Consider the following 26,651-nt stretch of genomic DNA (forward strand, 5'->3'; position numbering starts at 1 on the left):
AAGGGTTGTGCATAGTAGTGGTTAACAGTCATATAAAGGTTGTGTATAGTAGTGGTTAATAGAGCCATATAAAGGCTGTGTTTAGTAGTGGCTAATAAAGTCATATCAGGGTTGTGCATAGTAGTGGTTAATAGAGCCATATATGGGTTGTGCATAGTAGTGGTTAATAGAGTCATATAAGGGTTGTGTATAGTAGTGGTTAATAGTCAAATAAGGGTTGTGCATAATAGTGGTTAATAGTCATATAAGGGTTGTGCATAGTAGTGGTTAATAGAGTCAAATAAGGGTTGTGCATAGTAGTGATTAATAAAGTCATATAAGGGTTGTGCATAGTAGGGGTTAATAAAGTCATATAAGGGTTGTGTATAGTAGTGGTTAATAGTCAAATAAGGGTTGTGCATAATAGTGGTTAATAGTCATATAAGGGTTGTGAATAGTAGTGGTTAATAGAGTCAAATAAGGGTTGTGCATAGTAGTGATTAATAAAGTCATATAAGGGTTGTGCATAGTAGGGGTTAATAGTCATATAAGGGTTGTGCATAGTAGTGGCTAACAGAGTCATATAAGGGTTGTGTATAGCAGTGGCTAACAGAGTCATATAAGGGTTGTGCATAGTAGTGGCTAACAGAGTCATATAAGGGTTGTGTATAGCAGTGGTTAATAGAAACATATAAGGGTTTTGCATAGTAGTGGTTAATAGTCATATAAGGGTTGTGTATAATACTGGTTAATAGAGCCATATAAGGGTTGTGCATAATTGTGGTTAATAGAGTCATACAAGGGTTGTGCACAGTAGTGACTAATAGTCATATAAGGGTTGTGCATTGTAGTGGTTAATAAAGCCATATAAGGGTTGTGCACAGAAGTGGTTAAGAGAGTCATATAAGAGTTGTGCATAGTAGTAGTTAATAGTCATATAATTATTGTATAGTTTGTTATGAATTTCTATGAATTCGTTGTTTACAGTATTGATCAATTATCGTTTAGTTCACTTGCAATCAATAAGTATAAAAGCTCACCTGAATCATTCGAGTTCTTGTAATACTTGATATGATTGCATTGTTTAGTCAGTATTTGTTTCAATCTCTGTAATCGTTCATTCATAAACCTCCTTGTTATCAAGTCTTTCTTTTAATGGCGAGTTTCCATTATTGTATGACATAGGGCCTGCATGACTTGCAGGTGCCATGCCAGCTTGGCCCTTGCAAAATTCCACTTATACACATGAATGTTAGGTCAGAAAATGACATCAGCTGTTAGGTCAGAAAATGACATCAGCACATGCTGTGTTCAATTCTTAAATTCAAGTCAGCCACTAGCCCTACCTTGAGTCATCAACAGTCAGTCAGGACAGTTCCTAATGGTTACTACTCAAATAATGCTTCAATATTTCAAAATATGCATGTGTGTGTGTGTGTGCAATTGGGAGTATTAACATAGCTTCAAACATTTTTCAGTCATATTGCAACAATGTATGCAGTGTGGCAGTTTATAGTGATGTCAAGCACTGAGGCATCATGCTGCCAACATGTGGCATCATGTCTCACCCAGTCATATTATGCTGACACCAGGCTGACCAGTCCTAACATTAACCTCTTAATGCTGAGCACCAAGTGAGGCAGTTGCTAGTTTAATTTTTTATAAGTCTTTGGTATGACTCAACTGGGGTTCAAACCTGCAACCTCCTGCATTCAAGGTGAATGCTCTACCCACTTAGGCTACTGTATTAGTCTTCAAAATGTGCATAAACTTTTAGCGAATATGTTGTTATCTCAAAGCCACACACTTTAAAAAAATAAAATATCAATTTCTGACCAAAAAAACTTAGTAGTTAGAAATTCATTTTAGTTAAGTTCTCATATTATTACATAAAACTGGTTTCTTGTGATATATAAAACAAAACATTTATTTTCCTGATTAAATTAGGGACTGACCATTCAAATGTTTCCCAAAAAATAGTAAGTTATACAGGCCACGCTTAATGTGTAAAATTTGTTTTGTTATTTTTATTCTAAAAAGCCAAACAAGTGGGTTTTTAAAAAAAATCTATATCCCATTTTTGTCTCTTTTTATCCCCACTCACACATACTAGTGTAAGAAGCACACTGAGTAGAAGCCTTAAGTGACTTACACAGTAAGTTAGGATAATTTCCAGCAACTCCTAGTTAATGTCACACTTTGATGTTTAAAAACAAACCCCCTAAAACCCAACAGTAACTGCTGAATGAAAATCTACCTTGTCAAAAACCAAACACTATAAAGCTAATAAAATATTAGTTGTGAAAAATGAATTTTGGACTTATAATATTGTCTTAGATACAAAATGAGGATAAGCTGTAATATTTCCATGTAAAACTAAATTTTAATGATATATAAAGCAAACTATAAAAAAATTTCAACATTTATCTTTCAATTCAGCGCATACCTATGACATTTCTGATGAAAATTCTACTCCACTACCAGTCTATCTTTTTTAAAATGCTTAAGAGAGAGAGAGAGAAAGAGACTGATATAACACAGCTTTTTTCACTAAATTGGACAATGAAATTGAATAAGCAGTTTTGAAATGTCCTGCAATTATCTTCATTGAGGAATTTGTTAACTGACAAAATTTTGAACTATTTTTGATGATCCTAGAATTAATATGAAAGGTTCACAATAAACAGTAAGTAATTGGGATTTACAACCGTTGAAGTCAAAACCTCTTTCACAAACACTGTGGAGTAGATAAAGTTTTACCAGGAAATAAAGCTTTAATAACAATCAAATCAAGTAGAGATAGATTCATTAGCCTTGTCAACCATGTGGCTTAGCATTTTTTAACAATGTATAAACATGGCCTCATTGATAAATATGAACTGTTCAGCTTGAGCATAAAATGGTCCAAGTTAAACAACAACAACAAAATTATGATTAAGAAGAAGATACACAAAAGCTAGAGATTATTTATGGTACAGTAAAAAGCACAATTGTGTCTACTGCCGAGATTCTTTTCACAACTATGTCTGAAAAATATTAAGCAGGCATTTCCATTAAAATTTCAGACAATTTCTAAAGATGATGATATGCTGTGACATTTCTGCACAGGCCAACTAGGGTGGCATATTTTATGAGTAGGCTAAATTTCAGCTGAAGTGAATAAAAATATGTAGTTGCAACAACGACTAGCAAGCAGTTATCGAAGATTGACAGTTTGTGATCTTCTCTTTCTGCCAAACCTCATCTCTTTGCTATTGGGCAAGGGTGGGACTTCCAAATGGACCCAGGGGTGGCAAAAACCTAAGTATGCTGGTTATCAAGAAAACTGACTGCTTCTGTGATAAGGAAAAAACTCCACTTAATTTTAGTTCCCAAGGATTCAACACCATTTGGGCCAATACAGACATAATTTCAGTAATTTCATAATGTTGGCTTAGTTTCTAATCATGTTTAAATATGCATTTTTTACATGATCTTTGTTGGCAAAATGTTTTATTTTGTATTCATGGCAACGTCTTAAAGAAGATAATGTAGTCAAAATGTAACAAGTTAGTAACTAAACTGATAATAAAACAATATTTGCTTAACACTTGTTCTGCAGAATTTGTCATGTGGAGTGAGAGAATATACTGCACCCACTGAGATAATGCATTGTAGCAAATGAAGTTTTATCTCAATCAACTGAAAATAATACATGCAAGTTAGCCTCATACCGAAAATATTTAAGTGATTATACTTTTCATCATTTTTAGTTGTAAATCTGGAGATACTGAACTTGTCAGATGACCAAACTAGCAATTGTAAGTATATTTGTTTGAGCTGTTGGCAAAAGAATACTGCAGCACATGTGCTTAGTAGAGTCTGAGTACAAACAGTAAGAGTACAGTACATGTGTCTAGAAAATGTGTCCCTTGGATATGTACATTTGGTGTGAAAGTACTAAACAAAGGTTGTATTTTGGATATCACAATGCAGATTTCATTGAGTGGAATCATGTGCAGCAAATGATTTAAAAATAACTAGTAGAATGAACTATTAAAAACAATTCACAGCATTTTGCACATTTTTTGTTTTAATAACTGAATAAAGTAGTCCATGCAATCATGTCATATACTGCTTCAATGTCCTCTTTCTTTTCATGCTAATACTTACATGTGATTTCTTTTAGTTTGTTTAAAAGCTCAAGCACTCCCTCTCTTGCTCATTAAAATTACTGTATCATTAAACTTTTTATATTTTGTGAAGCATTAAAATATTCTCACATGGTTCTCTGCTCAGAAATTTATTTTTCATCTATCACAATACATGAACACGAATGCACTTCAGTGATGAGTCTTTGAATACTATATGGCATCATGTACAACTTAAAAACACCATTCTGCACTGTCTGTTGTAACTCAGCTGACAAGTTATTTCCATCTGATGTAGTGGATGTTCACTATTACATAAACTATCTTGTTGCAAGTTTCTAAATGGCAAATAAAATAAAATCCATCCATTACAAGCCATGACATGGATATCCACGACAACCAATATAACCAGTCTATGACGGACAATATAGTGGATGCATTAATTTTCACCATGGGAACATGAATCAACTATAATAACAATGCATGTACTATGTAGTTCAGCAGAATACTATATCTTGCATACATATGGTTTTGTAATGATGCCACCTTCTTATGCATGTTAAATAAGAATTCTACCATATTACATGCAAAATTTAGGGATCCAATGATAATGTACTAATGTTGAAACTGAAGACTGTGACAAATGTTGATGATGCTAATGTTGATAACTTCGTTGCCATAAAGTTGATACCTATATCATGATATCTGTTAAATGCTGGCTCCATCAAAATGTACTTGAATTTTTACCATACTGACCCCTTACCACCAATAAGAAATTATTTTCCCATTTAGCAGCAGTGCTTTTTTTTTATCAAATTTTCTTTTATGCAAATAAAAGCATCAGACGGACTTTTGAAAGGAGAAAATACAAATTTCATGACATTTATAATAAGATTTAAAAGTAGGTTACTGCAACTTTACCTGCAACAGTGTTAAAGAAATGATGTAAATGCAAAACTTACATTAATCCCTGGAGCATGAAAACTAGGTCAATGTGACCAACATTGCTGGCAGATTGAAGTACTATTCAGAATGAATGTACTCAGAGAATTCAATCACTAACAGATAAATTAAGCAAGATACAAACTGAACATTAAGTCCTGTAGAAGCAAGAAATTTGATACCAATGTCCCACCAATGCTTTGTGGCAAGACAAAAATTATCAACATTCTAAAATTATACTGGTATGATTAAATTACTACCTTCCATTTTTATGCAACAAGATAATTGTACAACTGATCCTCACCTGTTCCAGTGACAATCTCTTCTCAACAAGATAATTGTACAACTGATCCTCACCTGTTCCAGTGACAATCTCTTCTCAACAAGATAATTGTACAACTGATCCTCACCTGTTCCAGTGACAATCTCTTCTCAACAAGATAACTGTACAACTGATCCTCACCTGTTCCAGTGACAATCTCTTCTCAACAAGATAATTGTACAACTGATCCTCACCTGTTCCAGTGACAATCTCTTCTCAACAAGATAATTGTACAACTGATCCTCACCTGTTCCAGTGACAATCTCTTCTCCAACTGAGGTAATGTGGACGGTATAATGGGCTGAGTGGGTGGTGCTGCTGAAGGGATGACAACAGAGTCAGTCACAGAGTGCTGGTCATACTGCGGAAGAGAACTCCTGGCAGTGTCTGAGGGATCAGGTGCCAACCTTTGAAATATGCTAAATTTTACTTGCTGAAGGCTAATTAAGGGCAGATACTCACATACAGAACAGAATAATGCTCCAAACACACACACACACACACACAAAGTTTGCTGCTCTGACACTAGTGTAAATGAATTTCATCTATGCAAAAAAGCATGACTTCTATAAGTACATCTATCTTTTCAGAACAACTTAGATAAACTTCTGTATACACTGCTATGTAAAGGTCTTTAAAACAAGTTTCATTCTTTCATGCTATTATCATGAAAATTCACAGCCAGTAGTATACAAAAAATAATGTCATATTGTATTTTTATTAAAGTGATCATGATACTTTAGAAAAACAAAGGGCAGAATAATTTTTTTCAAACTGAAACACAAATATGCCTATTTGCAGAAAATGTAATTTGCTGTCAAACACTGTCTCCCTTAACCTGGTTTCTAGGTGCTGCACACATGTCTGAAAATCCATCCATGTAAATGTGCGACTTTACCAACTGCCTTATCTGACTGGCAAAATAACCCTTTGTAGTCAGTGTATCTAATGGATTCAGAGATCAAACATTTAACATATAAATGACTAAATTCCTCTTCCTCATTATGGGTGAATAATAATGTGATGGGATGGGATATCTATGCCCTACCTTCAAGTACCTGACAAGACTAAAACTGTTTTCAACTATTTGAGAGTAGCCTGCTTCAAAGTGTCATATTATAAATGAATTTCACTGATTCTAAAAGTACACCAACTGAAAGACAGCTTTTAGATTGATTCACTTGTTAACTTTACACCTTAGCAGTTCTATGTTTGATCCCTGGCACAATCCAATCATGTGCAAGAATTAAGTTGCCAATCATCTAAAGTCAGTGATTCCTCTAAGTTCCTCAGTTTCCTTCAGGACTGTTACAAAAACATTAGGCCCAAGTGGGTCTGAAATCACTCACCTAGTTGACATCTACCTTAAAGGCCAATGCAAAGATGGCTGTTCAAGAAATCTTAGTATAATTATTTTGGGCATTGAAGTTTTTTATATTTATTAAGTAATGGCAGCAACATTAACTGGCTATTTTAGCTGTGCAACTGTGGAAGTCCAAACCTGGAGGAGCCAGATAAGCCAACAGTCAAAGATTAATTATTTTTTAAAAAGAGAAACACAGAAACCATGTGCTTATGGGGATATTTAAGCAAGTACCACAAACTTGATTTCTGCAGAGATGGTGCTAGTATGAAATGTCCATCCTTTTTATTTTGCTTACTGTAACAACCTACACTACACTTTCTTGCAAGCAGACCAACCAGACATATGAAGTCTTTTAATGAAACTCCTATGTCAATACAGCCCCTAAATCCCAACCTCACATCTGCATATAAGAGGATAACAATAACAAAATGAGTGATTGCACGGCAGTCAAAGTATAGTGGGGGCCTGTCCCACCCCCCAGTCACTACGTTAGCTCTTCCACAAATCCAGTTAACAAGGCTCTGGTGAAGCCCCTAACAGCTTGGGTGGAGGAAGCCATTGCTTCACTCAATGGAAGTCAATGCCAAGGAAGAGGATGGCTATATTAGGAAGTATGTTGAAAGGGTGAGAGGTGAAATTTTCACCACAATGGCCATCTTCACACCATTCATTTTCTTGGCAAAATACTATGGTGAACTGGAACAGCCAAAGGAATACATAGGAGTTTCACCACAGATAAAATCATCCCAGTTCACTCAATGCAAGGTCAAACATAGAGCATACAAGCCAGTAGCAATAAGTAGGTCACAGTAAAAAGTTGGCATCTGTTAGTCTCGAGAAACGATGGAAGTGCACCCACACAAGATGTCCCAGTTGGTGGTTGTGCAGCGTCTGCTGTGGCTATGGAGCCCAACACGGGAGTGGCAGTCCTTGCTGCACTTGAAGGTTGAGTCTGGTGTGGGTTGGAGCTGCTTCTTCTTCCTCTGAGATCACTTTTCATCAGTTAGCAAGTGTAGCTTGTCCTTGCTGGCTTTCAGGCCAGTGATCAGAGCATGTCATTGGCTGGGTCTGTCTTGAGCATGCTCTTCCCAGGTGTTGACATCGCTGTCAAGGACTTTCATGTCACGCTTGCAGACATTCTTGAAGCGGAGATTTGGCCATCCGATCAACCTTTTGCCGGAGGCAAGTTTCGAATTAAAGATGGTATTTGAGGAGACGTACATGGCCCAGCCATCTGATGTGATGTTGGTGGAGGAGTGTGATCATGCTGGGAATCTTGGCACATTCAAGTACCTCGTTGTTTGTTACTCGATCGCTCCAGGTGATCCCAAGTATGCATTGGAGGCATCGCATGTGAAAGGTGCTCAGTCTTTTCTCTTGTGAGGCATACAGGGTCCAGGTTTCACTGGTGTACAGGAGAGTGCTTAGCATGCAGGCACAGTACATGGAGATCTTAGTGTTCAGGGTCAGCATGCTGTTGTTCCACACTCTCTGTGACAATCTGTAGAGTTGTTGATGCCTTTCCAATCTGCTTGTTGATGGTAGAGCTGAGGTACGCGAACTGACTGAATAGTTCGTAGTTGTTGATGATGATGCTTGGGGGTCTGCATCCTGAACCATCATGTTGGTTTTCTTAAAGCTGATGCTCAACCCAAACTCACTGCATGCTTTAGAAAAGCAGTACATGAGGCACTGTAGCTCAACTTCTGTGTGAGTGGCTAGAGCAGCATAATTTGCAAAGAGCATGTCCCTGATGGTTGCTTCTCACACTTTGCTCTTTGCCTTCAGTCGTGCCAGGTTGAACAGTCTGCCGTCTGATCGTGTGTGCAGGTAGAGATCCCTTCTGTGGATGTCCCAAAGGCATGCTTGAGCAGGACAGTGAAGAATATGCAGAAGAGCATGGGGGCAAGGACACAGCCCTGTTTCACTCCACTGTGGATGTCAAAGGGGTCTGACGTTGAGCCATCGTACTGCACTGTGCCTTTCATGTCACCGTGGAAGGACTGAATCATACTTAGCAGCTTTGAAGGGCATCCAATCTTTGCCAGGATTGTGAAGAGTCCATCTCTGCAGACCAGATCGAACGCCTTGGTGAGGTCTATAAAGGCCAGGAAGAGGGGTCTGTGTTGTTCTCTGCATTTCTCCTGCAGTTGCCTGATGGAGAAGATCATGTCAATTGTGGACCTTTCTGTGTGGAACCCACACTGCGACTCTGGATACACTCTGTTAACAAGCATCTGCAGTCTGTTCAGGATGATGCATATGAAGACTTTATCCATGATGCTGAGAAGGGATGTGCCTCAGTTGTTGCAGTCGCTTCTGTCGCCCTTGTTCTTGTACAGGGTTACAAAGTTGGCGTCTTTCATGTCCTGAGGCACTGCACCCTCATCCCTGCACTGGCAGAGGTTGTGCAGGTGTGCGAGCAGCACGCTGCAGCCACACTTGATGACTACTGCTGGGATGCCATCCTTCCCTGGGGCTTTACCTAATGAAAGTTTCTCTGTGGCCTTCTTTAGTTCTGACACAGTAGCTTTCTCATCCAGTTTGGCCATGACAGAAAGGTTTTCAATGGCGCAGAGAGCATTGTTGGTCATGTGGTTCTCTCTGGAGTACAGTTCAGAGCAGTACTCCACCCAATGCTAAACCTGCTTGCCCTTGTTGTGGATGGTATTGCCTGTGGCAGACTTCAGTGGTGCCGTCACTTTTTTCGCGGGACCGATTGCTTTCTTTATGCCATCGCACATGCCTCTTATGTTTCTGATATCTGCTGCTGACTGTGCTCTGATAGAGCTGAAGCCAGTATTCATTGGTGCACTGCCGTGCTAACCTCTGCACTTTGCTTCTGGAAGACCTGTATGCCTGTAGAGTCCTCTGGCAGGGGGATCCTGCTTGTATTCCAGGTGAGCACTGCGACGCTCTTCTATGGCTGGCACAAGTGTGGCTGAGTTAGCCTCAAGCCAGTCGTTGTTCTTTGAATGTTTCTTACCAAAGATCCAAGTGGCTGTGCTGTACACAGTCTCTCTAATGTGACTGAATCAAACACCATGGAGAGGGCATAAGTGAATTCCTCAGCCTTGTCTGGATATGATGTCTTGCTCACATCAATGCATGATTAGGCTCCAGTAATAAGAGCGAAAACAGTGAAAGCACCAAACTACCAACAGAACATCCCTATTAGGACATTTAATGTCAGAACACTGCCAGAATGTGGCACTTCCAGACTGTCTCAGTTCCATGCTCACCACTAAGTAGCCACTGCTGCCATGTCGACCAAACTTAAGTGGTGCCAAAAGAAATCAGCAAAATCCAAGAGATATGACACTACTGAACTGAAAGATCCCCAAATGGTTGTGTAGTCGAAATTCAAAACCACTTTGCAGCAGATGAAGGACAGTTCTGGTAGTGTTTCCTTGATGTAAGGAATGACACTGCCTAACTACATCCGGGTCAAGCAAAAAGTGCAAAAAAGACAATTTCAACAAAAGACTGGAAGTCATAGAGTCCAGAAAAACTGTCTGACTCTAAGGTGATTTAATTTCCCAGTGAATGACTGCAATAGTTTCATATCAACAGCGTTTTACTGTCATATACCATTATCCAAAACATTTTCTTGCCACCAATCGACTGGATGCTGGAACAAATGGCACATAAGGGATGGTCTGTTTTACTTCATTTATAAGGTCCCTCTTTCTCTCTCTCTCAACAAAGTAAAACAAACGATTATATTGTTAATTAAATTGTACATACACCTCTCCCTCAATAACTCACAACCAACAGGTTCCAAAAATACAGACTGCATGGTGAGGACACAAGTTATTGATATATTTCTAAAATTTGAATGAGGAGAAGGCATTTTGGCATCGGCATCAACAATGTGTGTGACTGTTAAATCTTTTACCACTCATTTTATTTTCTTGTTGGGAATACTTTTCAATGAAATTCTTTTTTCTAAAGAAGTTGTTCACTTTTCTGTATAAATTACCCTTATTTTCAAGAGGACCAACCTTTGAAATATGAAAAGCATTACTCTAAGAGATTTTGACACACACTGCAGGTACCTTTGAAAACACTGGATTATGTCACTGCTTTGCATGTGAATATGGATATATTTGAGTGCTATTGTTGATTCATAACAAAACAAGATTTCCATTTTCAAAAAACCTGGGACATTTAATTCATGAAATAACAAACAAGAATGTCGAAACTCAATTTTTTGTTCTATAAGTTAGATATTCCATTGCAAGTCATAGTGAAATATCTGCTCATCCTTGAACAAAAACCTGAATTCCAATTCAAGAATTTTATGTTTATTACAAACTTTGGAACTCACTTCTCCAAAATGTCTGTGAAACAGAACTTATCATGCACCAGGTACTCCTTTCACTTGCTTCTCTTGCTAACGCTGAACACATTTCTGAATTAGTACAATAAACCACTGATTAATGTTAGATAATTTATGTCATTTAAATCATAATATTCATCAGCTAATGTTGGTATGTGAGAAAGCTTGCCAGTAGCTTCTCGTGGGTCGGTGGTTCTTTCCGGGGTTTTCCTGGGTTCTTCCTCCAACATTAATACTGGCCGCATATATGGCCTATCGTGTGCTGAAAAATGGCGTTAAACCCTACAACAACAACAACAACATAATATTCATACCTGTGTGTAATTCATTAACTGAAAAGAGTTGATTAGGACCACCAGCTCTAATGTCGGTAGTATGCTATTAACTGTTTACTCTTATTATTCCACCCCTTTTATTTTATCAGATACAAAAGACGCAATTAACATGATAATACAAAACAGGTCTACTTTTAATTGACTGTAATAATACAAAAAGCAAATCAACAAACTGGATATCAATTTGAAACAGAGTCTGCACATAATTAGATTCTCATAAATGCTCATGTTTAAATACAAGAGGGCATATGGCAGTAATGATTACTCTTAAACTGAATTGAAAGACAGAACTAAAACATGAATTTCACTTGACAAAACTGAATTAGTTGGTATTTACTTCTTAATGTGCTTGTCATTGACACTTTCAGGGATCAACATAACATCTAATATTGTTATTTACAGTGTGCCAAGAAATTTTTTTCTGTAGAGAAAACTTAATGTAACATAATTTCTTATTAAAAAGTTGCAAATTTCATGATGCTGAATCAGATTTCTGGGCACTAACTGCAGTTTTCAACATTAAAGTTAGGAATATATCAAAGTTTCATTTCCTAGTTTAGATCATGGTTCACGAGGGGCCAATTCTTTTTGTATTTTCTAGAGAAAAAAAATGGGATCAATGCCTTACCAGTGTTATAAACTAGATCCTTCACACAGAAATACCTGGTACAAGAAAACCAAGTTCATAACATTGCAATACTATCAATCACTTAAATCTGTAAATGGCATACATACTGTAGGCATCTGGAATCAGATATGGGTAATGTTCTTTTCTATCCTGGCCCTCCAATACTAGTTGGAGGAGAAATAATTAGCCTGGACAGGAAACCTGCAGGCAAGTATTACATAAAGAAGAGCAGGAAATAAGTAAAATATCCTTATAGAAACTAAGTTAAGAGACAAATTAGAGTTCCAAAAAGACAGAGGTAAAGGTAAGCTGACAATCTCTTGGAATACAGAACTATTATGGGAGTCAAATTTGGATTATCATGTCCAGAAGAACATGGATCCTCCCAAGGCTAGTGAGGACATTCATCAACACATATATTCAAAATCCTGCAAAAGAATAAAATCTGTCTTTTTTTGGTTGGGATGAAACAGACGAGTCAACATCAACCAACGTACTCATATCACCCTGGTAAAGGCTCTGGGGGGCAATGTCACAGCCAAACGGAAGAGCTTGAAATTCAAATGCCTCCTGGTTGACACAAAATTTTGGTGTGGTAGGAAGATGGGGATATGAAGGCAGACATTCTGAAGATTGATGGAGACCACCCAGTTGCAGGATATTATGATTTCCTGACTGAGGCAGTTGTCTCCCTCTTGAGGTATATAGCTTGTACGTATACGCATTGTGTATTTTGTCCAATAGATGACTGTTTTCTCATGAAAATAAAGAGACTTTAAAAACATTTTCATTAACATGTTTCTTGGCAATGTGGATTGATAACAGTTAACATTGTTTGGGTGGGGTACTGTAGAAACATGACAGAATGGTCATTTCCGACAGACTTCTAGGAGTAACATCAGTAAACAACAGATTTTAATGATTGTGAGTTTACTTGCAAGGATTAGTGTTTTCTCTTTTGTTTATTCTGCATTCAAACATGAGTTTTTGTGTGGTCTTGGCAAGCCTGCAGCCTATTTTTGTAATAAAATGCTGCACCCATATTACAGTTTGCAACCAACAGTCATCAATACTTGATTTCTCCATCATTTTCAGACGTGATAAAATTGTGATGAGAGTTAAAATTTTCTTACTATATTTAATCAAGAGTTTTTCTTGAAATATCTACAATTTGTTGTAGTGTAACAGGTATACAAGACTCCATGGGTGACACAAAATACCAAAAGGCAACAGGTCATGAAAATGCAGTCAACGAAAATGTACATGACTCATGTTGGCAACTAATGATACCAAAAAAAATCAATATCTGCAGCCAACCATATATACTCACTTATAAGTCGAGTCCAACTGCAAACTGCACAGACCCAGATCTGCCATTGCATAATGTGACAGCAGATCTGGGTCTGTGCAGTTTGTTAGGAGAACAAACAATATAGACCCTGATCTGCAGGCTCATTATCCTATGACAGATCACAATCTTTGTTGTTTGCAGTTGGCCTCAAAATATAAGCCAATATATACGTTACTTTTTGTTGCTTGGGTTAATTGTAGGCATTTCTGATGGCACTTCCTCATTGATTTCATAGAAGTGAACCCATTTTAACATCTGTTCAACCTTATATATATATATATATATATATATATATATATATATATATATATATATATACACACACACACACACACACACATACATACATACAGATAGAGAGAGAGAGAGAGAGAGAGAGGGAGTAAGAGAAGTCAAACAAAAATGAAATAGGCCTAAATTATGAAATACAGGTCCTAAATGGGAAAAGAAGAAATAAGCTCCCAACACAATATTACCAATGTTGTGATAAAAATGGTGTTCCCAATGAGGCAATATAATTTTTTTCCAACTGTATATTTCAATATCTCATTATGAAGTATGCAGTAAAAATGTGTAATTGATGTAAGATAAATAAAGTTAAATCTTCAACTAGAAGTACTGACCATAACGATGGATCCGGAGCCCAAGTTTGTTCTGTCTGGAAATGGACATGTGCTTTCGGTTTGATCTGAGACCTTTCTGAGTCTCCAGAACTTGAAGACTTTAGCAGTCCTGTCTTTTTGTGAATAAGTCGCCTCCTTTTTCGGGACAATAAGGGTGTTCTTTCTGGGGTAACAGTTGTAGGAATGGAGTGCCGTCTGGTCAAATGGACAGGATTTTGTACAATCTATAAAGAATGAAACAATAAATCAATACATGCAATATCGAAATCTGCCTTACTGTGTCTTTCCTGGGCATAACAAGTACATGTAAAATACTGTAAAGTCTGAATGGTATACAAGCCATAGTTTTATAACTCCAGGAAAAAAACGATGTCTCACATCTGGAAAGCATTTATGATTCAAATCTGGAAGAAACTGGCTCTGAAATAGCTAGTTAAAAGAGGGTAAAATTATGTACATCACTGAAATAGTCACAAAATTATATAAGATTTCAATCTATCATGTTCTGCTGGGGTGCATTATATCTATTCACGTCTACTTCTGCCTCCAATTATCATTTAGTCTCCTTGAAATCAATGACATACAAATTTTTGACACGCCAACTTTTAAGGTTGAGAACACTTGTTCTTATCATTTAATTGTTTGCCAGCAGTATTTACTTATCGGTCTCTTGTAACCTACCACATAAGCAACAGATCATAAATACTGTGTGTGGATGTTACATTTTTGGTTCATTGATCATAATTTGCATGAAATTCTGTTTGTTAATCCTTACTGATGCATGCCTTTAATTCCCACCACACCTGTCAATGAAATCTCAAAGGTTATGCCATTAACAATTAATGCCGTACTCACCTAACGATGGAAACATGCATCAAAACACTCTTTATACTCAGCCAGCTAACAAACTGCCCGATGTGAGGTTATGGACCTGAGTGTGTGTGTGTGTGATTTGGATTTTTAACGTAGCTTTAACAATTTTTCAGTCATATTGCTACGATGTCTGCAGCGTGGCAGCTTATAGTGATGTCCAGCACTGAGGCATCATGCCGCAGACATGTGGCACGATGTCCCACCCAGTCACATTATCCTGACACCAGGCCAACCAGTCCTAACACTAACCTCTTAATGCTGAGCGCCAAGCGAGGTAGCTGTTAGTACCATTTTTGTAAGTCTTTGGTATGACTCGGCCTGGGATCGAACCCACGACCTCCCGCATCTGAGGCGGACGCTCTAAGGTTATGGACCTGAACGTCAGGTAATTCCAGACCTATACAAATATTACGATTAAAATGTAACTGTTAAGTTAAAATAGCAATATTTAATCCTTATTTGTCAAAACTGGCTTCAATTATTAACAGAACACTAACAAACCCCAGCTCAATTTTTTGGACATGGAAACTTTAAAGCTTGCACAAGTCAAATGTGAGCTTATCTCTGATTTGGGGAAGCTGATTTGTAAATCTCTAAGACACACAGAGACACACACACACAGACACACACACAGAGACACACATACACACACACACACAGTGGCAACAACATTTGTTCATAAATTAAATGTAAAAACTGAATCTAAACCAACAAAATGTGAAATGTAGGCCACAGTGATATTCTTTGCTAGCAATGATGTAATAGTACACTACTCACTCGATAACTCGCACCCTGATAACTCGCGTACCTGCTTATAACACTGGGTCAGGTGTGGATCCCTTTCTTTCAACCAGAAAATACAAAAAATCTGATCCCAATTTCTTGAACTTTAAAAAAATCGTGATCAAAACTGGTAATTGAAACATTGATATATCACTTGTTTTATGGGCAAAAACACTATATATGACCTGGAAACTTTAATTACCATTTTGAAATTATCAACTTTTAAAAAGAGGTCATATAACTGGTTACGTTTTCTTTCCAAATGACATTATTAGTACACCATAATTAAAGATATTTAAGGAAATTTCGATCAATGAAAATTTCACCTATGCCTAGTGTAGGCAGTACATTAATATTTAAATGCCAATTAAATAACTTTTATTCAGTGAAATTTGTGTTTTAATTCTATCTTTTAGTTTCACTTAAGTGTAATCATCATAAATGCAATGTGTATTTAAACGTAAAATATGTCCATCTACTGTAACAGCTATGTCCGCAAGCATTTCTCTGAGAACCTAATTAAGTGCTGTGTTTTGATAACCAACCTGCAGAAGTATTTGTTGTATTGTTGCACTGAATTAAAAGCTGGCCTTTGTTGTATTATCATGTTAATTATGTCTTTTGAATCAAATAAAGGAGGTGGAATATAAAAATAATTTAAAAGGCACGCAAATCCTGCATACCTAAAATCTAGCAGTCCCAGTCGTATGCTGGGTGAACTCACATCAGTTGATCAATCGAACACTGTTATAAATTTTATTGTGTATGTAACACAAACTACCTTAAACTGACTGACTCTTTCATAACTGTAATCAAAGATAACAAGGCAACCAAGCGAAAACGAATCTTCATTTTTAAAATAAAGAGCTTGGTTTCACAGATACAGACCATTGTGGGCAAGCAATTTTGAGAGAATTGGCACTTAGAAATATCCTCAAGGATGATAATAAGTTTTACTATTACTTTCAATGAAATCACAACATCAATATTGAACTAACTGAACAATACAAAAATTGAGTTACGACATAGCCGATTGTGACACGAAAAAATGTTACTAGTTTTTGTAAAAAAGGAATCTTGTTTGGTGGTATAGTCTAGTCTCCAGCTACTTTGTCTCCCAACATGCTAGTATACTATTTAATACCACTCTGGGAACCAGACTAATCAACAAACCAAAAAGCAGTGACATAATACACATGTTTTCACGTACACATAATAGTTGTTGAAACCAGTTGGAACAATCTTTCACATGCTGGAAATTTTGAAAATAAATGTTATTTATACAGAGTAACGAACAACTTCATTAGAAAAAGAGCATTATCATCAATGTGATTGTAAAAGGAGGATTCATTCATTAAACAGCGCAGTTCCCCCCCCATGGTTTTCTCTATGTATAAGTGGAATTTTTCAATTTCTGGAGGCCCCTCGATAACTCGCGCCCTCGCTTATAGTGCAGTCTATGTTTGTGGACTCAATTGTGCACGAGTTATCGAGGGAGAGGTGTACTAACAGAGTTGCATACAATCAGTTAGTTTGAGGATTCTATCATAAACAGTGTTTGAGAGATGAGAAATAACTTTAAACATGCATTTTAACCAAAGTGAAGCATGGAATATAGGTCAGTGACCTACTTTGTGATGAGAATAGTATTGATCAAGATGCATTCTCTTAGCAAGTTTCAAGATTCAAGGTACAACAGCATGAATACAAGGTGCAAAAATCCCATCAAGTCATGAGCTAAAAGCAAAAACTTAATCTTAGCCAGTAAAATGTCAAATTCAGGTCACAGTGGCATTCTTTTGTGGTAATGGTGAGTTACAGAAATTCACAAAATTTTTGATGATTCTATCTTGAACTGAGCTTGTGAAATAAACAAAAACAATGCAATTTAATCAAAGCAAAGCATGAAATATACATCACTATGACCTACTTTACTGATGATAGTATGCAGTAGTAATCATCAAGATATATTATTCTCCCATCAAGTTTAATGAATCTAAATAACATAATACAACAGTATGTAACCTGGGTGCTAAAACCTATTTAGTCACAAGCTAAATGCAACAACTTTGTAAAATTAGAAATGTAGGTCACAGTGACATTCCTTTGTGGCAAGTGGATGGTGCTAACAGAGTTGCATATGATTATCTAGTTTGAAGAATTAACAAAGCTTGAGTAATAAACTTAAAACACAACTTTAACCAAAGTCAGTTAAGCAAGAAATATGACATTGTAATGAGAGTTTTGTACTCATCAAGATGTATCCCCTGACCACCTTTTTTTTCATGAATCTATATATATATATATATATATATATATATATATATATATATATATATATATATATATATATGTATGTATATATATATATATATATATATATATATATATATATATATATATATATGCAATAAACTGACAACGAACAGTACAAAACTAGTATCAAACTAGCCTGAGTGCTTTCGACATTTTTCAAAGGTAAATACAAAACACAGACAAGACAAACATATAAAACAGAAAAACCATTGTACCTGCAAAATTTTACGTGACTATTTCTACAGGAATGAAACCTTTAAATTTATTGTTTCATCTAGTTTATTTCAATTTGTTGCAGATGCTGGAAAATATTTTATATTGACCTAGAAAATGATGAGCCATAATGACATCTGCCAAATAGCCAGGTTTTGAGGATATGCAGAATTTGCTCCAACAATGAAACATTCCTAAAATGGTCTGAAGAGTTATCTAAACATTTGATTTACCGAGGTTATGACAAAGACCTGATAGCGGAGGCTTCCCAAACGGCTAACAAACAAACAACCAATGACCTAACAAAATATGGAGAGAAGGAAAAGGCTGATTGGATCTGATTGGATGACAAAGAAGCTGTACAGAATCCCAGTCGCAGAACACTTCTCCTCCCATGGCCACACTTTCAGTGATATAACACTTACTGCAACTGATCACAGCCCCAACTGGAGTTCCAAAACAGGAAACAAAAGGTATCTTACTGGATACCCTGCCTCAGTACATTGAAACTAAGCGGTTTAAACCAAGAAGACTAGAAAAAGACAGCAATGCTCAAATAAAATCATCTTTTTGCAGCCGACACATTTTCTTTTAAATAATTCTCTAAATTTGCTTATTAATCACCTAATAGCTTTTAATTACTACCATAACAATGAAATATCTGGGATATAATTTGCGCTGTTTGTTGTCAGTTTATTGCATTTATCTTAATCCCTGACACATGTGATCCCTTGCTGGATCCAGTGCACTTGAAAGGACTGTAATTTGCCAAATGATTTGTATTCTTTCAGAAACTCCTCAAAGCCATAATGTTGGTAAACCAGAATTCCTTCAAGACCAAATCTGTACTTCTTTAAGACAATGTTTTTTTCCACAGTAAATCAAAAACCCTCAACTCCAAATACCAAAACAAATTTTGATCTCAAATTTCAATTTTATGCTTAAAATAGAAACCATAAAACTAAAACTGAACTCAAACTATAATATATTTCAGCTACTAAATTCCTGACACATGCTGAAGCAGATAACATTACAGTTAGCATGTACTGTTGTGGGGCGATCTGTGAGACCTCAAAAATGTCCCAAAGGCACGAGGTTAAAACAGTACTTGACATGTGTGCTGAAAAAGATTTGGGCTGACAACAGGCTAATTTGAAGTCTTTGCACCATATAAAAGAGCCAGCTTTCAAGGTGAATCATTAACAACTAAATGCTTATAGGTAAACCATTTAAGAAAGACCATGTTTATCTGCTAATTATCTAATTGTGGTTGATACTATTCAGTTGTATAAATGATCAGTAGAACACTATTTGCTTATTTACTTAATTAAATGTAAGGGTTTTGTTAACCAGGAGTGTGACCTCACTTTCGATCCTTTGCTGACACAGACCAACAAAACAATATTCAAAAAGTCAAATTCAATCAGTGACATACCCTTAAGTTTTAGATCTTATATATATATATATATATATATATATATAAATATAATTGTGACTGCTAATGATGTGTGTTGTCTGGCTACATCAATGCTAATGATGTGTGTTATCTGGCTACATCAATGCTAATGATGTGTGTTATCTGGCAACATTACAAGAAATGGAGTCACCAGCCACATTAAGAAAACAATATGTTCCATGTCTTCTTCAAGCCAGGCTCTTGAACCGTGAACATTATTAAATCTACAGAATATTTAAACATTGTGGAAATTCTTTCATTGACCAATATATAAAAGTGACCATTAGGGTGGGTTTAAATGCATATTTTTACAGCTAAAATTATATTATCTGCCATAACAGGGTGCCAATTGTCAGAAGCACTTAATGCTAGCTCTTGAACTTTGCATACTGCAACCTTTCTATGGCTTATTGGAGAGAGGCAGGTTACAATAATTAACAAAAATATTAATCAAACTCACTTCACCTCTGATAGTATGGGCCTCAATTTCAGAACATGTTGATTTCAAGTACAAATGGCAAAGAGCCAAGTAGTCAACTTCAAATATCTTCCAGCCTAACATTCTATCACATCAAGATAATGGCATATATACCATATATATTTACTTATAAGGTGAGTCAAACTGCAAACAACAAAGATCCAGATCTCTAGCAGCATAATGCACCTGCAGATCAGTGTCTATGTTCTTTGTCTACTGATTACTCCTAATAAACTGCACAGACCCAGATCTACCAGCAAGGTCTGTGTTGCAGTTAGATCCGTCTTATAAGCAGTTCATGTAAGGGTAGTACCTTGCATTTGTTACTTTCAGCTCACGATTTAAAATATAATTTATTTTTGAAAAAGTCAGTTTGCAGTTTCATTGCAATCAATTTTTTAAAATAATTTTTTTAACTTGTAAAATCAGTGTTACTGCAAATGGAGAATGGGAAGGGTAGTTAGCTGGTCACCGATAATAAAGAAGATGACAAGAAAGTGACCATTATGTCACAAATAACTCTGAGTATTATTCCAAAGACCAACAAAATCTTATATAATCTGTGCCATGTACCATCAAAACAACATAAAGAAGTTCATAAATAATATTTATCAATGACACATTGCCATGGTTAAAGAACATACTTGAAAACTAAGATCTTTTCTTTCAGAACCAGTGTTGCACCTTGAGTGAACCCAGAGGGCATTCTCCCACCCCAAACAATAAACATCCCATTTAATGAATTCCTGTATTTTGATCATTAGACAGAGGTACCCAATACGTCTGCATGACAGCTACACAAAACGTCTGCATGACAGTTCAACCCCAGTAAAACACTAAAGAACATACTTGAAACCCTACCTCTTCTCTTCCAGGTGTTGTCTGTGACTCAGAACCACAAAAAGTATATGGATCTATCTTCCTTCTCTTGCTAGGATGTAACTGTTCTTCACTATATCCATATTCTTTTGTGTTTAGCTCAAAACTTCTGGAGGTCATCTGGTTTTCTCGACGGTTTAAGCGGTGGCCTTTGTACACAAGCTTTCCTTTTCCAGTGCTAATTTTCCTTCTACTGGTATTACCATTTTTATTATACAGTCCAGAAGAGGTGGCAATTATGGTTTTATTGGTGGAAAGTCTGCTTGGAATTGCAAGTCCAAGACATTCTTGTCTTTGAGTCTGTATCAAAGTTGTGCTCTCTGCTGTATTTGAGACTTGTGGAGTTTGACCTTCAACTAATGACACTTTCACTGGAAGATAGGTATTACCAGCCACATCTACAGCAGGTTTTGGGCCACTAACATCTTCAATTTTCTGCACCATATTCTTGTCTGCATCAGGATTCTCTTGAACAGAATGTCTCACCTTGCCTGATAACCTCTCCTTCAATACATCTTCATCTTTCCTTTCATTATGTCTGCCATTGTCTGCAGTTATCTGTTTATCTCCTACCCTTGATGAACCCTGTCTTGACACAGATACACTGACAGACAATGGTGGGCACAGTCCAGCCACTATAGTCTGTCCGGTACATGTAATGAGAGGTTGTGACAACATTTGGCCTCCACACTGTACTGCCTCCCTTAACTTGGTTCGATCTGAAGATGTACCTGGTTCAAGGGTCTCATTTGGATCATAGGGCTCTGTGTCTAGCTGCATTGCCTCTCTTATATCACTGCTAGTCTATCAAAAAAAAGGGAGACTAAAAAGTCCAATCAATATAAGTTCTGGCTGACACTTCCACATTAAGTATTTAATGAATTCTCATATGCTGTAAATTTACTAGTATACATGGTGTACTGTCTGGGGACCAGTTTTCGGCACACACAATTGTCACTATAGTACTAATATCTTGCAAGTGCATGTGGATGTTTACTTCTTAATATGCATATCTTTAAATAAAATTCATGAAGGACCTTCTCAAAAAAAATCCAGTGCTATTAATTTAAGTTTATTCAAGTAATGCTTAAGTTTTTGTTCAATGCAATCCTTATGTGAGCATTTACTTGGGTATGGAGAAGCCATGTAATCTTTTGCATACAAGAATCACTTGCTTATACATCATAAAAAAACTTGCTGAATGCTCTCTCTCTCTCTCTCTCTCTCTCTCTCTCTCTCTAACTTCAGCAGGTGCTATGTGATAGGAATTTTGTTTTACCTGAAAAAAACATCCTACAGTGTTTTGATAAACTTAATTCCAACCTAATTTCACTGAAAAAAGATGAATCTTCTAAATGATTTTCAAACTCAGAATTTGGTATTTTGTGTACAACCATGTGCTTCCAAGGTCATGGTTACACATGTATCAGGAAACAATGACTGTAAGAAATGAAGCATCATTTATAAACATATCCGAGACGGTACTTTAAAATATTTACTAAATCGAATAAAAACAAAAATATTTGCAATTTCAAAACAATATATGGATTATTTTTATTTGGAAAAACTTCATCTTTCAGCAAATTATTACCAGCTAATCTTTTAAATATTAATAACAACAATAATAATAATAGTGTAACCAGTAAAGAATAGCTGTTAAAGAGAATGGAAATCCTTAAAATGACACCACAATTTGTGTGCAGTAGCCACACTGAATTCAAATGATATACCGATATAAGAGGAATTCTTTAGTATGGTCATTGTATCGGTTTTCATCCTATAAAGACTAATGAGAAGAATCCGGTTCTTCTTTCCTACTTTATCACTGGCTATCTAATGGAAGAACAAACACTTCCAGTAAAACCTTTTACTGCAAAGGTTTAGGTTTTCATCATAAAATATTACCCAAAATATTAAACGCTAAGCGAATTTATGAAAAGTCATGAATGATTAAATTGAAGTGGAAACTTTATTTTCCAATATTTATGGTAATTGAATAAATAAACCTATAAATAATTAGTCTTGCTGTTTTATTTTAATTTTTGATTATTTATTTTTTCTACTGAAATTATGACTTGTTAATATGTTTTGTGAAGGCTGTGTTAACTCAATTTTTTCAATATTATCAGTATTATTTAAAGTCATAACCTTTCCTTTTTCAAAAAAGAGCTGACTAGTTGGTTGCTTGCTTGCTTTTTAACACTGTCAGCATTTCATTAGCTATATCATGCCAAGAGTATGGGAACTATGTACTAGTATATAGGGCTTACTGAGGCAACCAGCCTGGGATGGCCAGGGTAGGTATCAAACCTGTAATCCCTGGATTATGAGTCATACACTCTACCCACTGAGTTAGCACTGCACCAGTCATTATCAATTAGAATAAATTGTTCTCAGAAAAGAAAGAAAAGAAAAGAAACATCATTGCTCAGCTGAAAAATCCACCTATTTCATATAATTAATTAATGTAACATTTGGCAGCAGGTCCTCACTTTACACATGATTTTCTCTTCACTTTCAATAAAAATTTTTCCTTAAATATGTACTGTCATGTTTTCAAATGTCTTTCTATTCACCAGTCATATTTTTCAAAAACTTTAATTTTATTTGTGAATGATAATAATGATCTTTTACAACTTATGAAAATAATCTCATCTTTAATCTTGTGTTGTCAGCATGTGATTGCCAATTCAGTATGTAGGTAAGATTTGATTAAAAATCCAGTTTCACTCAAAAGCAAATACTCTGGTACTTCAACGATGACTGTAAATAACACAGCAACAAACTTATCAACATTTTGCTGATAATTTGTGTCATTTGATTCAATATGACCAGTGAAATCTGCATATGGCATGAACTGGTATTGTGATTCTGGAAACTTTACTGTAACACAGATGAAAAAATTTGATATAATTCAAATTCAGTCTATTTACTTTCCAAAAACAATAATGAAAAACACTGATATAGGCTGTACTTTGTATTTATAGGCTGTACTTTGTATGGTATGTTGCCTTACATATGAATGATATGACAAGTGTGTAGTTTGAAAAGGAAGAAATAGTGGTGAAAACAGGCACTTGCTCAGGATAATTTTTTTTAAATTTCATGGTTTCTAGATACCATAAATTTAATGACCTAACAAACAATGATTCTTCTGTGACATCAACAGAACTCCTTATCATATAAACAAAGTTACGTCCTGACAACAAAGATGTCATTTTTCACAAACCCACAAAAAATGATAACTATGAAAATAAAGGAATTGATTTATGTATTTACAGTATACACACTAAAGTCTCATCTTTGCCAAACATGTTCCAGGAGTAATATCAACTTTCTCTTAGAATGCATACCTGATAATTGTGATACATTTGTCATGTGCTACCAGTGCCTCTTCAAATGAACCCTGCTTTACAAAGATTAAAAACAAATGACTTTTTCTTGTACAGTGTTCTTACTTCCTTCATTACCAATATTTTATCAATAATATTATATTTTGACTGACCTACAATGAATAATGTAACCACAAAAATGACAAAAATATTCTTAAGCAAAACAGTTTCCAATGCAACAGTTTTCAAGTCAATGTGCACCAATTATTTACTTTATATTTCTCCATTAATGGGTTAACAATCATGAAGTTCTACTGGATACTGAGTTATACCACACATAGATTTAGACAACAAAACCCTAAATAGACTAATTATTTCCGTTTATTTCTACTTTAATACAACGTTAACAAACATAATTGTTTAATACATTTTATATATCAATCTAAACCACCAAAATAAGTACAAGATATAAACTTACATGTATATGCTGTGCCTGATGATTACTTTCACTTTCTCCTTGACTTTCTGTACACAATTCCTTTGAAACAAGTTTCTGCTCAGTGTCCTCCAAAACAACTTCCTGTCTTGGGTTAAGAACACAATCTTCACTAACAAATGAATAAAAAAGGATAGATAAAACCATCTGAATATGAGCCAGTGTTCCTATCAATGCATTTTTTTAATCATCATGAAATGCATAAATGAAATTTAATTGGTAAATTACTGTATACTGTATTTACTGTATATATTGGGACATGAACATTGAGAAACATGTCGTGTTTGTTTATACTCAAAGGTTTGAATATGTTATCTGACTGAAAACTGGATCCAACAAAATCACAAATGAGGGGCAAATAATCAACCGACAACTCACACATTCAAGCATGACACGGTGTTAGGTGCAAAATAACCAAGACTGAATTATATCCAGGTCAACTATATCAGAGTATCTGGCAAATAAAAATCATTATTTGAAAATACATTCACTTGAGTACAAGTGACAATCTTTTCGCTACTATGGGTAACAAAAAAGTATTATTAAAGCAAGTTATTGCTGAATATACTATTTACCCACAAACATCAGTGCCTGTTTGTATTAATTATAACTACAGATGTCATGCAAATTTAAGCCCGGGTAGTGAATAAACACAACTGGCAGCGAGCAGTAATCTCATTATTTGAACTTACTGACAGGACATCAAAGACAAATGTCATTTTTATTACAAAGCAAGCTGACCTCAGAAACTGACTTTGAATATTTTTAAGCCGATTTTATTTTCAAAAAAGGATATCAATACAAAGGTTATTTTATTACAAGGCAAGCCGACCTCATATGCCAACTTTGATTCTGTTAAGTGTGCTGGTTTATTTGTTTTGTTTGTTTGCTTTTTATTATAAAATGTCGGCCAAGATATGGAAGCTAACTTTGGTTCCTTTTCACTGGTATTCACGGGAATTTTGAACATAAATTGAAACAATGGAACAATTTTTAAAGTGACACAATATAGTGCTTCATGCACAGACATCGACGACCCAGCTTCGCCCAGAAGATTTGGAGAAAATAAAATCATTTGATGAATTCTTGAAGACCAGAATATAAGATGATTTCGCTGACAATATGATCATTAACATGGATGAAATTCTAGTGTACTTTGATCTCATTCCTAGACGGACTGACAATAAGATGTGGATTTAAACTGGAAGAATTAGCATGACTCGTGCAGATTTGTAAAAATCTGACTTTAGTCCTTGCAGTTTCCACTTGAGGAAATGTGTTCCCCTAGCAATCATTTTTCATGGCATGAAAAACCTAAAAAGAATACTCATGCACCAAAAGAGTAGATCGTTTGTGTCCAGGATTAAAGAGTTTTATCTAAAGTACACAGTTTTATAGTTTTTAAAATAAAATTTCAGTTGGAGTGCATTTTCTGACATGTAATTTCAAATGAAGAAAACTATGTGTCCCAGAACATACAGTGCACAAAAAAATTACTTTAAAAATTAATTTATGCTGACCCAACAAATATGGTGTCCCAACATTTGTGGTAAATATGGTAGTGTTTATTTCACCAAAGGCTTAATTCTGGGTGTGTCCGAAGAAGAGACAACCAATGCCAAAATTGAACACCAAAATTATTTCATTATATATGGCTACTGCTTATTAGTTTCTATTAATATTTCATCACATGTATATAGAGTTCATTAAATTTTTGACTGGACAAGAATGAATTCCCCCCTCTTAATTTGCCAACACTGCCTATATTTCGGATTGCAGACATGAAGCACAACAATGATTTTCACTT

General features: G+C 35.7%; 1 protein-coding gene across 1 annotated transcript in view; it reads right to left on the minus strand.

The window, feature by feature from the left end:
* The window catches only part of LOC149801585 (uncharacterized), a 125,109-nt gene that overhangs the window by 18,189 nt on the left and 80,269 nt on the right, over nt 1-26,651 (minus strand). Inside the window, exons 17-20 of the mRNA XM_089956813.1 lie at nt 24,827-24,956; nt 20,999-21,820; nt 14,019-14,242; nt 5,621-5,780 (exon numbers count right to left, since the gene is read on the minus strand). Of these exons, the coding sequence (XP_089812939.1) occupies nt 5,621-5,780; nt 14,019-14,242; nt 20,999-21,820; nt 24,827-24,956 (1,336 nt within the window). The remainder of the gene's footprint in view (nt 1-5,620; nt 5,781-14,018; nt 14,243-20,998; nt 21,821-24,826; nt 24,957-26,651) is intronic.

This window comes from Sinohyriopsis cumingii, chromosome 4 (genome assembly GCF_028554795.1).
Source record: "Sinohyriopsis cumingii isolate HCF-2022 chromosome 4, ASM2855479v2, whole genome shotgun sequence".
NCBI classification, from domain to species: domain Eukaryota; kingdom Metazoa; phylum Mollusca; class Bivalvia; order Unionida; family Unionidae; genus Sinohyriopsis; species Sinohyriopsis cumingii.